The 14,679-nt window shown below is 36.9% G+C and overlaps 1 protein-coding gene across 2 annotated transcripts; it reads right to left on the reverse strand.

Moving 5' to 3' along the window:
- Positions 1-1,655: 1,655 nt before the first annotated feature.
- Positions 1,656-13,587, reverse strand: LOC107878374 (DDB1- and CUL4-associated factor 13). Of its 2 annotated transcripts, none has more exons than XM_016725332.2 (18): positions 13,324-13,587; positions 12,366-12,458; positions 12,142-12,231; positions 11,948-12,059; positions 11,722-11,749; positions 10,914-11,012; positions 10,739-10,808; positions 10,617-10,651; positions 10,421-10,495; positions 10,245-10,340; positions 9,407-9,470; positions 8,838-8,891; positions 3,579-3,664; positions 3,430-3,490; positions 3,294-3,358; positions 3,042-3,147; positions 2,411-2,499; positions 1,656-2,089 (listed from the first exon to the last, which is right to left on the reverse strand). In XM_016725332.2, exons 2-18 carry the CDS (start codon positions 12,429-12,431, stop codon positions 1,927-1,929), a joined length of 1,359 nt encoding a protein of 452 aa, XP_016580818.1. In that variant the 5' UTR covers positions 12,432-12,458; positions 13,324-13,587; the 3' UTR covers positions 1,656-1,926. The 2 variants fall into 2 exon arrangements, with proteins under 2 accessions (XP_016580818.1, XP_016580819.1); XM_016725333.2 differs by having other exon boundaries at positions 12,366-12,446; positions 13,324-13,539.
- Positions 13,588-14,679: the final 1,092 nt, after the last annotated feature.

Raw genomic sequence — 14,679 nt, forward strand, 5'->3', positions numbered from 1 at the left:
CAATTTTTCTTCATATATGTGCTCCTTTATTTATGCCTACAATCAAGTTAATGTAGATTGATGTACGCTCTCAATTCATGTAATAAAGGAAATTGAATCATTTTTTCCCTTACTATCGTGTAGTCAATGTAATGTTACAATAACACTATTTTTTCTTAAAATTATTATAACTAAAAATTACACAAATACACAACTTATATTTTCAATATTACAAAAAATCTCAACTCCCTAAATATATTACAAAAATTTCAACATATACACAAAATGCTATGTGTATGTCGGTTATGTTATGTATATTAATAGGGAGGGAGAGTAAAGTAATTAAAAAAGTAGAAGAGAGTGTAATTACCTCCAAAAGGGTTGGTATTTATGTTGTCTATACTTATTATAATCTTGTAGATAACTAATGTATAAGGTGAATATTTTACATGTATAGTGTGATATTATACATTTTGAAAGATTATATTTGAATGTATAAGTTACAATATATCAAACATTATACATTAGTTATTTTGCAAGACTAATGTATAATATAATTCTTCTGCTGTATATTTCACTATGTTATACATTAAGAAGTTCTTATTACATTTAAGAGGCATTTTATGTATTATTTGGTATTATTCAATTAAAAAGTATTACTATTGTATAAGGTTACATTATATCTTCTGATAAAGATACAGAAGTATACATGTTTAATGTTAATACTTAAATGTATAGTATGACATTATACATTACTGCACATTATTTTTTAAATGTATAATGTGCCCACATATATGTGCAATTGTTGTATAATGTTATCTTTAATACGTATCAGCTTGTTGTTGTCTTTTCCTCTCTTAATTTGAGTCTGCTTTTATTTTTTCAGGGCATGAAATACCGTATTGACAAATCCCAAAAATTGTTTCTTTAACTCCATGTAAACCCTCACACCATTGTCATTCCTTATGATAATTGAAAAAGAATTACCTTCAACAATGTATTTTACTTTAATTTTTTAACGAACTTCGTCAATATTCAATTCCATCGCGATCGTAGTAATCAATTTCAAGAAGGTTATACTTTCCGAAACAATAATTACGTCACTTTTGTAGGATTGATAAATAATTTTCGACTCCCAAATAGTTGAATGACGCAACAATATGGGGATGTTCATATTGATATTTTTGAGAATTGAAGAAAACAGTTAATGACCCTTTTTTTTTTTTCAAAACATAATTCAACAAAGAAGAAAATTTTCTGTGATATATTTAAAAATTTTTGAATTTGAATTTCAATTACTATATTTAATCATACATAATGATAGATAATTAATAGAGTTAATTAAGGAAGAGAAAAATAGGATCAAATTTCTCTTTCCATAAATATAGGTTGATCAATTTTCTCATACATTCTAGAAATGTATGAGGGACGACCTAATGTATAAGTGTATTTCTCAATTTCGGAAGAGAGAAAGGCAGCCAAAATTTTAAGTAATTACTTTCACTATGAAAGGGATGTATGTGGTTTATACTAAATTTTTACCTTACATACTCTCCCCATCCACACACACCCCCCAAACCCCCCACCCACACACAATTAACAAAATAGATTTTGGTTACACATTACTCAAAACAAGTAAGAGTGTTTGACATCCAAGATCGTAGCTGAAGTAAATATTTCCAAAAGAAACCACATGGAAAATCCATGCAATTAACCCGTAGGATGAAAAAAGAAAAGAGTAACCAGTAACACAATTTTAACAGATGTAACCTCACTATATTTCAATAGTTACATGAAATATACGATCTTTTCAATTCTTACCTCTGATAGAAAATATATTATCCCAATAGGGTCTGCCAGCAACTATGAAACTAGGTAATAACTTTCTAAGTTGTTCAAAATTGGCCTGGTTAAACATGCATTAGCAGTTCAAGACAGCCACACTTTTCATTCAACTTCTTTGACAATTCTTCGCGTTCGCAGTGGCTTATTTTGAATGCTTCCTGGTGCACTGTGAGCTTTCCTCCTCTCCTCTTTCCGCCTCTCAGAATCAGTTATCTCACGTATTTGTTTAGTTGCCTTGTAGATTGGTTTTGGCAAGTGCCTGTGTCTGCAAAATCATAATAAAGGAGAATTAAGATACCCTCTTTGGAGCTCACAGAGTGTCTTGTCAGATATTCAGCAGGAATGCAATATATGCACACACAGAATTGACCGTGGTAATCTTCTTCTGAACTTCACTTAGCTTAACAAAATGCAGAGCTTTTGCTCAGGCTTGTCAGTTAGCATAATATAGGTTTCAGTTTAACAATCTTTTTCACCCTGGGTGGACTTGATCTTAAATGGCCAGTTAACAGGATGACCAACTACCATTTGGTACCACTAGCCCAAGGACCTAAGCCAAGAATCTTAGACATAGTTGAACTTTTACCTGATAATGCGCTTGATCTCACTAAGATGCTTGTAACGATTCTTGACAGCCTCCAAATATTCATGTTTTTTCTTCTCTCTTGGCAAAATCTGCAAGAACATAATTTTCAGCTTTTACATCCAGATTGTTGTGAAGAAAACAAAATCAGAACAGCAGAACATCAGGGAAGCTTACATCAAATAAATAGCATTCTTTCCCATTTTCTTTCAAAACAATAGTATGGTATTTCTCCCTCCAAAAATAGTTAGGACCAGAACATTTTGTTCATTATTGAAGCAAAAAGTACAGTGTGCACATAAAGAAGCTTCAAAGGGAAGAAGGCGGAGATAATTGCTAGCTGTGCTAAAAAGAAAATTATTTTGAGAATTTAGTTGTCCTAAATATTGTGACAAACCAAACTTTCAAGAAGTTTTGGAAAAATCAGAAAGCTATACCTGAACAATTCAATATAAAGGCAATAGAAAATATCAATTTTAACCACCTTGTCGAAACCAAATTAACAACTAAAGAGAACAGGAGATATTAAGAAAAATCTCAGAAAGAAAACATAATGCATCTAAAAAGAAGCATGTATACACATTCCCAGAAAAGAGTATATAGACCAAAAGAACCAAGCAGTGTAGGTACATACAACTCCCAATTGCTCAGATGCTTTTGCTTTCCATAGACGCAGGTTGGTATCATCACTTCCTGAGATAATATAACTTGCATCGCAACTGAACTTGACGCAGAATACCCTGAGTAGATGACAGATGTCAGGAAAGCACATCCACTTGAAAGTGAAATTACACTATAAGCACCCAAGATGGTCAATTATTATTGGGGATAACTGCATGATAACTAATAAAACAGAAAAGATCTTTATCAAAATATGCGGTGAAACCTCTGCATCCTTTTAGTGTGATACATTTCCCTGCTGTGACCACCATTATATTGGAAAATTCTCACCTACAAAGTATGGTAATTTGGTCAAAGCACTGAGGACACTAGGTGAACAAATAAACTTGACAGGAACTTACTGATCTATCATATGATCCAGTAACAAATTCTCGACCGGTTGGTGAATAATCTATATCCATCCTGCAAATAAACCACAAACATTAGCAACAAACCCTGCTTGCCAAATCCAACACATGAACTGCAGTAAATGAAAGAGATGATGTCTTACACTGAAGAGACATGATCTTTATGCACACATTTGGCTTCATTTAACTTTCTAACATCATAACTGTAGCAACTTCCATCATCATTAGCCTGCATTGACAGGACATGTGAGGAGTCATTGCAAAGAAAGCACCTCATATACAAAATCCACACTGAAAAGTGAAAACAACCACTTAAGATTAAATCATCACCGTGTGATGATTACATATTTGATCATTACAAGAAGAGAAGGGCCGGGGAGGGTTGATCTAGAATTAAGTGGGGTGGCTTGACGCCAGTTAGTGCGCTGGAGATAGGGGAGAAGGTGGCGGGATTGGGGGTGTGGGAGTGTAGGGGGAACCTGGATGCTATGTGGGATAGGGCTGCCAGCTGCATCACGGAGACTGCTAGAGAAGTGTTGAGCGTTTCGAGGGGTCGGACAGGGTGGCATAAGGGGGACTGGTGGTGGAATGATGGAGTTAAGAAGAAAGTGGAGATTAGGAAGGGGGCGTATGTTAAGTTGATTGAGAGTAAAGATGAAGAGGAGAAGCGGGTGAATAGGGAGGTTTACAAAGTAGCAAGGAAGAAGGCTAAGCTAGCAGTTACGGCTGCTAAGTCAGCAGCATTTGAGAACTTGTATGCGGGGTTAGAGGAGAAAGGCGGGAAAAAGAGGTTGTTTAGGCTTGCTAAGGCTAGGGAGCGGAAGGGCCGGGATCTAGATCAAGTGAAGTGCATTAAAGGGAAGATGGTAGAGTTTTGGTGGAGGATGTTCACATTAAGAGGAGATGGCAGGAGTATTTTCATAGACTTTTGAACGAGGAGGGGGACAGAGGCATTGAGTTAAGGGAGCTAGAGCATTCGGAGGAGAGCCGTGATTTCAGTTACTGTAGACGTTTTAAGGTTGAGGAGGTCAGAGAGGCTATTTGTAGGATGCGGAGGGGTAGGGCAACGGAGTCTGACGAGATTCCGGTGGATTTTTGGCAGTATACTGGTGGGACAGGTTTAAGGTGGTTGACTGAGTTGTTTAACGACATTTTCAAGACTGCGAGAATGTTTGAGCCTTGGAGATGGAGTACGATGATTCCGTTATATAAAAACAAGGGTGACATTCAGAGTTGCAACAACTATAGGGGTATTAAGCTGTTGAGTCACACTATGAAGATTTGGGAGAGGGTGGTTGAGCGGAGATTGAGGAGGGTCGTATCCATTTCGGAGAACCAGTTTGAATTTATGCCTGGTCGCTCGACGACAGAGGCAATCCACCTGGTGAGGAGATTGGTAGAGCAGTATAGGGAGAGGAAGAAGGATTTACACATGGTGTTCATCGACCTGGATAAGGCGTATGACAAAGTCCCTAGGGAGGTTCTGTGGAGATGCTTGGAGGTAAGAGGGGTCCCGGTGGCGTACATCAGAGCTATTAAGGACATGTACGATGGAGGGAAAACTCGGGTGAGGACGGCGGGAAGAGACTCTGAGCATTTTCCGGTTGAGACAGGGTTGCATCAGGGATCGACTCTTAGTCCGTTCCTGTTTGCGTTGATGATGGACGTGTTAACGCGGAGTATTCAGGGGGGTGCCTTGGTGTATGTTATTCGTGGATGATGTAGTGCTGATTGATGAGACGCGGGAGGGAGGAGGGTGAATGAGAAATTGGAGGTTTGGAGGCAAACCCTTGAATCTAAGAGGTGCAGGTTGAGCAAGTCCAAAACGGAGTATATGGAATGCAAGTTTAGCGACTTGAGGCAAGAGGACAAAGTGGTGGTGAGGTTGGATTCCCAGGAGGTTTGTAAGAGGGATAGTTTTAAGTATATTGGGTCTATATGATCCAAGGAAACGGCGAGATTGACGAGGATGTCTCAAATCGTATTAGAGCGGGTTGGATAAAGTGGAGGCTCACCTCAGGAATGTTGTGTGATAAGAAGGTGCCCCTTAAGCTTAAAGGCAAATTCTACAGAGTAGCAGTCCGGCCAGCCATGTTGTATGGAGCGGAGTGTTGGTCAGTCAAGAACTCCCACATTCAAAAATTGAAGGTGGAGGAAATGAGAATGTTGTGTTAGATGTGTGGGCTGACTAGAGGGGATAGAGTTAGAAATGAGATTATCCGGGAGAAGGTGGGAGTGGCTTCGGTGGAGGAGAAGATGCGGGAAGGAAGGGTGAGATGGTTTGGGCATGTGATGAGGAGGAGCATTGATACTCCAGCTCGTAGGTGTGGGAGGCTAGCCTTGGACGGATTCAGGAGTAGAGGTAGACCGAAGAAATACTGGAGGGAGGTGATTAGACATGACATGGAGCAGCTTCACCTTATTGAGGACATGACCCTAGATAAGAAGGTGTGGAGGTCGCGGATAAGGGTAGAAGGCTAGTGTGGATGTGTGAGTTGTAGCTAGTAGTTAGGAGAGCTCTTGTGTAGCCGGATTAGCAATCCTAGGATTGTGACCATAGGTAGGAGACTCTAGCCAGGAGAGTTTGGGTGGGGTGGGTGTCTTTGGGCTTGTGAGTGTTTGTTACTACTAGGTGGGTGTCCTATTTCTTATTTCCTACTTCCTATTTCATATTTCGTATTGCTCGTATTTCTTCTTATTTCGTATTTCTCTAAGCTCTATTTGTATTTTTCCTCGTTCATTATTTATGTTATGCCATCCATCATGTTTCATGTTTCATTACGACCTTATTTACTATTCTTTGTCCTAAGCCAAGGGTATATTGGAAACAGCCTCTCTGCTTCTTCGGAGGTAGCGGTATGGACAGCGTACATTTTACCCTCCCCAGACCCCACTTGGTGGGAATACACTGGGTTTGTTGTTGTTGCTGTAGAATTTTATGTATCAGGTACTTCCCAAGAGGGTTAAGTCTAAACCATCATCAAAATTTGGGCTACTATTATCCACCTTACTCCATGTTAAGTCTAAACCATCATCCAAATTTGGGGATATACTTTTTCCATTTAAGGTCTATGCTTCAAGGAAATATGACAGAATACCTAGAAACTTAGGACTCTCTAGTTTCTTTTAATTGCCTCAACCAAAGTTTCGGAATATTATAATCTGTTATAGATTTCAGATATAAGAAAATCAGGTTCAATTTTTTTCCCAAAAAGAACGTAATCCCCCCAACCCCAACCCCACACACACATCAGAAGTCCTTCCTCAATGGAAAAAATAGTATGAGCGAGATATAAACTAGAAGAATCTTTTCTTTTCTTTTTTTCTTTTTTTTTTGGGGGAGATAAACATCATAGAAGAAACTTTAAGCTCCCTCGATATGACTTCATAAAGAGCAGTTCTATTCACGCTCTACTCGAAGTTTTCACCCTCAATTCTAACCAGGAGTAGCCAATTGCAAAACACTGATCGTGTACTTATGGTAAAAGAAATTCAGTGATCCAGTAGCTTTTCATAATCTTAGTGGTTAATCCAGGAAACGTAAATTTTCAATTAAGTCTATAAAATACAGAAAACAGTTCTTAAATAGATATTTATACTACGTCTGCATTTATTATTACAAACAAGTCATGGATGCAGCAATACTCTGCATCCACGATTTTCTTCACCTTCGTTTTTAATAAGCATTTAAATCATAACCCTCTTGGTTAAGCGCAGGCCCCTGGGAGGACTTCCAGTGGAGACCAATATCCCATGATTTTCTACATATATGTAATGTCAAAGTCTGTTCGTAGGCCTAGAATTTTAGCCAAATTAAGGGTCTTTCGTGCTCATGTCAAAGTCCAGTTTGGAATTAAGACATTGTTGTAGCAGCAGCAGCAGTTGTAGTAGTGACAAAGTCTGTTTCCAAGCCTAGAATTTTAGCCAAATTAAGTGGTTTTAGTGCTAATGGAATAGTCCATACCTATGAGTGAAAACTCTCATCTTATTGAACCACTAGCATGACGGACCTACCACTTGTTCAGATGATGCTATAAGTTACATTACAATATAATTATCTAAAGTAAGTGACATGCAAACATAAACATGTCAATTCTAAATCAATACGTATGCAAACATCATCAACAACAACAACAACATATCCAGTGTATTCCCACCTAGTGGGATCTGGGGAGGGTAGAGTGTACGCAGTCCATATTACTACCTCAGGTGAAGTAGAAAGGTTGTTTCCGATAGACCCCCGACTTAGAACCGATAACAATATAACAAACACAAAACATAAATGCATATAAACTTGTGAAGTATGCAAAATAAACTAACAACGGTAGTTACAAGATAATACTAGAGCCACAAGATAATACTAAAACTATAAATCCAAAACCATAGACAGCACTCAATACCACAACCAAGAAACCTCAGACACAAATAAAGAACACTCCCCTACTGTTACCGACGCACTCCCACCCCCTAACCCTCTACCCTAATCCGCATCCTCCACACCTTCTTATCAAGGGTCATGTCCTCCTAAGCTAAGCTGTAACTGTTTTATATCATGCCTAATCACCTCCTCCAATATTTCTTCGGCCTACCTTTACCCCACCTAAAATCATCCATAACCAGTGTCTCACACCTCCGCACTGGAGCATCAGAACCCCTCTTCATCACGTGCCCGAACCAACGTAACCTCACTTCTCGCATCTTGTCCTCCACCGAAGCCACTCCCACCTTTTCCCGAATAATCTCATTCCTCACCATATCTTTCCTGGTATGACCACACATCCATCACAACATCCTCATCTCTGCCACCTTTAACTTTTGGATGTGGGATTTCTTAACTGGCCAACACTGCACTCCATACAACATAGCCGGTCGGACAGCCACTCTATAGAACTTACTTTAAGCTTCGGGGGCACCTTCTTATCACATAAAACTCCCGAAGCGAGCCTCCATTTCAACCACCCTGCCCCAATACGATTCGTGACATTCTCGTCAATCTCACCATTGCCCTGAATCATAGACCCCAGATACTTGAAACTCTCCCTCTTCTGAATGGCCTGAGAGTCCATCTTCACAAGGAAATGCAGAAAATTAAAAGTTGATTGTTGTGGTGATTAACAAGTTGTTCCTCTTATTTCATTTTAGTTCCAGTTAAAATCAAATCTCATATACCGTTTTTGAAAAACATCAAAATTTAAATTCACGTTTAAGGGGCTAAGACCTGACACCTGTAATCTACATTTCGGTTACAGGTAACAACATAATAGAATAACAAAACCATTTATTGCTAAGAGGAATCAGGAATGAGTGATCAAGGAACTGAAAGCAAAAGTATCATGACTTGAATTATGAGAGAACAACACCAGATACATTAAAGGAGAACAAAGTTCTCATGTTGCACTCACAGCAGTAAAATTCATTGGCTCCATGGGATTCCATGCTATAGAATTAGTTTTTGTCTGCAAAAAGAGATATTAAGTCATAAATCACCTTTTTTGGAAAAATACAAAGCAGATACATATAAAAACTGATATCAAAGAGATTTGGCTTAAAGATACCAAGGCTCCCTCTTCGCATACCTAATATTGAAGATTTTTATGTTTACTCTAGGAAAAGATGCTCTCAGTGCAAGTGTCCTAAATGCGAGAAACAAGAAAAATGACAAGGCCAACAGAGTTTGCAGTGAAAAAGGACAAGGTAAGTGCAACCTTATTAGTTTGATTATTGATTAGCAACATAGGCTTGTTTTTCACAACAGATGAATTAGTAAAGCAGGTCCCAGCATTTATTTTAACATGACCACGGAATCTATGAACAAGCCACTCATTCAAAAGATATTCAAAGCTTGAAAGAAATGGATCGACTCAATCACTCACACATTATATAAATAAGTAGCTTATGTGCTAGCATTTTACCAAAATGAGCACACTTATTCTTTAGCATTAATTTTCCCAGAGACAATTGTGCTGCTTACCCTCATAATAACCTTTCTAGCTGGTGTAGAGAGCCGTAAATCATAGATGCTTATGCTACGATCACTGCAAGAAAGACCAAATACCACACAATAAGTAGCTGCAGGCCAAGAATCGGATAACACTTGGGAATATGTTAGCACCAATTCTTATGCAGATAGCTGCTGAAATTACAATAACATCTTAGAGTTAACAAGCTTGGTATCTGCTATTCTAGAAGACCATTCATGAGTACCAGAAAAAGAGCAGAAAGCTCGAACTTTCCAAGCACTGGAAGCAAAACCATCTAACACAAGGTTATTCTTCAGAACACCTTTACAGATGCAATATTTTTATTGATTTTTTCATAAATGTTGGGAAGATTCATGTACATTTACTAATATTAATTAAGTTCAATTTGGGGATCAGAGAAGCTGCAAGGATGCAACTACTACTTATATGTTTGTCCAAGACATTACAACAGATGCACATAACAGTGGATTTTCAAAAGGATAAGAGACATTAAACTTGAGAAAGGTTGAATCCAATAGATGGTTCCATTTTGAACATGTACGCTACATCACCGAAACATGCAGACCGGCGCAAGTATCAGAAGAAAAAGAAGAGATCATGGAAACGACCTACGCTTTAATCACCTTAAAGAAAAGGAGCATCACATATAAAAATATGAACTAACAATGATAGATTGACTACCTTGAGTAAAAAGCAATTTGCAGTAAGTTAAAACAGAAGAGTCAGTTATGCATTAGAGTAGGAAACTTATAAGAAGGCCTTCAATCCTTTCCCAACAAACAATAAAGAAAAAGAAAAGAAGGCTATGGAGTCTTAATGAATGAAAACCTTGCTGATGTTGCCAAAAGATTAGGTTCCCCTGGATTAAACCGAATAGATGTAACTGTGTCTTTCCCCCATTCAAAACTATTAACCGGCTGAGACCTAGTTCACAAGATGAGTAAATGTGTTATAAACTGCACATAACCGGAAGCAGAGAAGATATGAGAAATGGGTGAGCAAACCTGTTATGGTTCCAAATATCAACTTGAGCACCAGCTGTGGCAAAAAGATCACCGTCCCATTGGTGGTCAACACCCCTAAGAAATGACAACATCAATAACAGTTTGAAGATATGAAGCTAGAGGAAAAACAAACAAAAGTTATCATGGTATACTTAAGTTTATCATCTTGCAACTGCAATGATGCCAAATAACATACCAGAATGCATTCTTCCAGACGTGAACAGCCAATGGCTGAGAATAAAATAATTCAGTTTGTTAGACAATCTGGCACACCAAGTTCATGGATGGTAAAGAAGAGAAAGCTTGAAATGCATTTACCTGGGATGAGTTATCAGACCCATAATCCGACTCCATTATAGTATCTACAGGAACTTTCCAGAGCCTAAGACTAAAGCAAAGTAGCCCAAAGCACATTGGGTCAGATAATAGTACAACAATGTTTTCAATAATAAATTGTGCATACATGCGTGCAACAGTTCCAGTGAAACCTTACGTGCAATCAGTTCCACATGATACAAGAATCTGGCCATCCGTGGACACTGTCAAACCACGTACTGCACCTTGGTGACCAGGAAACTGACGCACTGTCCGCCTATTTGTTTTGCAAAACAAATTTGGGCACACAATCATTATAAGGTTCATCATTGGGATCAAAAAAAATCAAAAGAACACCCACGAGCCGTTCATCAAGTAATGGAAACTGAAAAGGCATAGCCTTTTAAAATCGACTAACATGCTTCAATTTGCTGGTTACAGATGAACAACTGCATGTAAGTTCAAGTTAAGAGTTCAAATAGACCATTAACGTACCCCTCGAATATAAAGAGAAGAAAATGCAAACAGAGATGAATCCCCATCAGATTTATATAAAGCCAAAAAAGAGAGTTTTCATATTTCAACCCCTTATACTACTAGGATGAAACTTCTAAAAGAAGAGCAAAACGTGACAAAATTGGAATAAAGATATCCCATACAGCTTGTGTCATATACCAGCAGTAACATGGAATTAAAAATACCTACATTTAGAACTCCAAAATAATCAATCTCAGATCTCAAGTCATAATTTCAAGTATATCACATCCATTCTTCAAAGTAATGTAATTAAAACATATTTTTGTGCTCCAAATGCTTTTTAGCTAAAAATGATGCTATTAGTCTAAGTGATTCTTACCTTAGAAAACTGCATAAAAGGTTATAATAAGATCATTGTTTATTATAATAAAATGCCAAGTAATAAAATACTTGATTGCCAAGAAAGACAATACCAAGTCGTAACTAAAACAATTGCATTGCATATCTACCTGGTAGCCAAATCCCATAGGCGAACATCTGCAAGAATACAAAAGATTTTCAGAAGCTCCGCATAATGAACAAATACAATCTAAATATGCTCGGCGACAATGCCTTGATGCATGATTTGTCAAGGTTAAAGTTTTGATATTTGTTTAAATTAAATGTCATCAGAATGCAACACGATTTGAAGTCAGTCAAGAAACTTATAAGCAAAAAAGATGTTGAAAAACATACCACCGTCCATGGAACCAGAAAATATTCCTTTCAAGTGATTAGGATTCTTTGCCATGCAAGAGACAGCATCAATATGCCCATCCATTGCTCCAACGAATGGCCTTGCAAATATCTATAAAAAAAAAAAAGTACCTCAAATTGACATACTCAAACAAAATAAAACACTAAAATTCAAACAAGGGAATAGGAATAACCTTCTCCAGTTTTGCTGCATTTAGGGCACGAACATATTCCACTGCCTTCTCTTGTGGTCGAAGGTTGGGATCAAAGTTCCGAAAAACTCTCTAATCAGCATAGATCAATACGCAAGTTAATGTTTTTAAGACAACGAGGACAAGCATGATGCATAGCGTGAAAGCATAATTTCCCAACACAAAGTTAAAAAACTAAATATGTCAAGAGAAAAGAGTGACCAAACCTGGAGATCCTGACTACGTTCACGAGTAAATTCATCCGTAGACCGAGATATCACTTTTACCCGCATATTGTATGTCTTCACCTACAGCTTCAACTTTAAAGTAACCAAAATTGAGCTCAATGCACTAATATACTAACCATAAACACAACTAGCAATCTCAATTTAAAGTCTTTTTTAATAACCGTGGTGTCGGGGCCAGCTTGCACGCACCTCGAATAATTCCACGGGATACCTGTCACTTCCCACCAGCAACAAGTACCTCAATTTAAAGTCTTTTTATTTTATTGTGGTATTTGAGTCAGCTTGCACACACCTTGACTAATTCCACGAAATACCTATCACCTACCTCGACTAATTCCACGGGATACCTGTCACTTCCCACCAATATTAGGTACCTCAATTTAAAGTTTTTTTTTAATAATCATGGTGTCAGGGCCAGCTTGCACACCTCGACCAAATCCCCAGGATAGCTGTCACCTTTCATCAGCAACAGGTACCTTAATTTAAAGTCTTTTTTTTTTTATAACCATGATTTTCGGGCCAGCTTGCACACACCTCAGCTAATTCCACGGGATACCTGTCACCTCCCACCAGCATCAGGTACCTCAATTTAAAGTCTTTTTTTAATAACCATGGTGCCACGGCTAGCTTGCGCACCTCGACTAATTCCATGGAATACTTATCACCACCCACCAGCATCAGATACCTCAATTTAAAGTCTTTTTTTTATAACTATGGTGTCTGAGCCAGCTTGCGCATACCTCAACTAAATCCACGGGATAGCAGGTACCTCAATTTAAGGACATTTGAATAAAGTGATTCCATATAGCACTTAAATTAATTGATTTCTTACTAATACTTAAAATTAAAAAAATTGAAACAGTTAATTTTGATAATTCAAAAACAATCGGTGCCTTAATAAAAAGGTTCAATAAATATATATAGTGGCGAAGCTTACCAGTGATTATGGTGGCCGGAGCAAATAATTCTCCGGCGGCGGAGTGGTGGTTATTCAGCCGATTTAGCCGGAGAAGAACTCTAGCGAAATTTGAAGCAGCGTTAGCCCTCTGGGTTTAGGGTTTAGTCTGCTTTCCTAACTGAAGAGTTTTTTCTTTTCAACTATATTATTTTCAAAATCATTTTAAATATTTTCTATCTATTACTGTCTGAATTCACAACTGAATTTTGAGAGTGAATTTAGTTGTCCTACACCAAAAAAACAATTATATTTTTTAAAAATATTTTAATTTATTAATTATATTGATAGATTTAATTTTAAAAAATGTAAAGTCTTATATTCAAATAAATGGTTAGAACTTAAAACTTATTCCCGTTTATTTTTACTAATCACATTTGTATTTGACATCGACATGGCTATTTAGATACAATACCCTAATTGATTGAACAATGATTTAGAAAATAAGTAAATTTGTCGAGAGCAAAATATGAAAAAACAAAATTGTCTTTTATTAATATATAAAAAGTTACAATTAAAAAATAATAATGAATTTTTAAAATAGTGAAAAAGTAAAATTAAACCAAGAGAGTAGAAGTTTAAATTTCAAAATTCAGTGATGCCATATAAATTTGGCAAAGGACTATGATAAATGTTAAACTTTGGAGGTCGTTTGGCTGCAAGGACAAGGAGTACTAATACATGCATAAAATCTTTCATTATAATGCGCGATGTTAAGCGTTTTGGTTCAACCATAAAATTCACAGCGCTAACGATCCAATATTTTGTTATCTCTTTTAAGGAGTCGTTTGGCAAAAGGGGTAAGAAAAATAATCTTGATATAAAGTTTGAAATTAACCTTATTCCATGTTTGATATAAGATATTACTTAGTTTCAAAATTATTTTATCCCATTATTTATACTAAAATGGTGAGATTATTATCCCATAAAAAGAAAGGGATAAAATAATCTCATGAAATATTCCCTCATGCAACATCATTCCTTATCACGAACGACAAATAATGTTTGGTTGTCATTTTTGTTGCCTGCGTACATAACATCTTACTATATTGGAAGAGACAGTGCATTAGGTGAAACTCCGTCGACGTGTCTGCTTGGCTAAGGACAATATCGTAGTTTCAAGTTATTTCCTCCGTGATTTTATTATATTATTTCTAATTAATTATTATATGTCATTTATATATTAAAAATTTAATTTAAAAAGGTAAAATAGATATTTATGGCATGTCTGCTTCTGTCGTAATTTTACTATATCACTCCTAAATAATTATTATAGGCCGTTTCAGTATTAAAAATTAATAATATTTATAATAAAGTTAAAATACACATCTATATATA

The sequence above is a fragment of the Capsicum annuum genome, chromosome 7 (assembly GCF_002878395.1).
Source record: "Capsicum annuum cultivar UCD-10X-F1 chromosome 7, UCD10Xv1.1, whole genome shotgun sequence".
Classification (NCBI taxonomy): Eukaryota; Viridiplantae; Streptophyta; class Magnoliopsida; order Solanales; family Solanaceae; genus Capsicum; species Capsicum annuum.

What these genes read in the sequence shown, in the direction of transcription:
- LOC107878374 (XM_016725332.2), bottom strand. Translation starts at nt 12,431, where the DNA reads ATGCGGGTAAAAGTGATATCTCGGTCTACGGATGAATTTACTCGTGAA. An exon ending in CTATGGGATTTGGCTACCAG is followed by an intron (nt 11,013 to 11,721) that starts GTAGATATGCAA and finishes CAAAACAAATAG; the next exon opens with GCGGACAGTGCGTCAGTTTC. An exon ending in GGTCTGATAACTCATCCCAG is followed by an intron (nt 10,652 to 10,738) that starts GTAAATGCATTT and finishes TTTTATTCTCAG; the next exon opens with CCATTGGCTGTTCACGTCTG.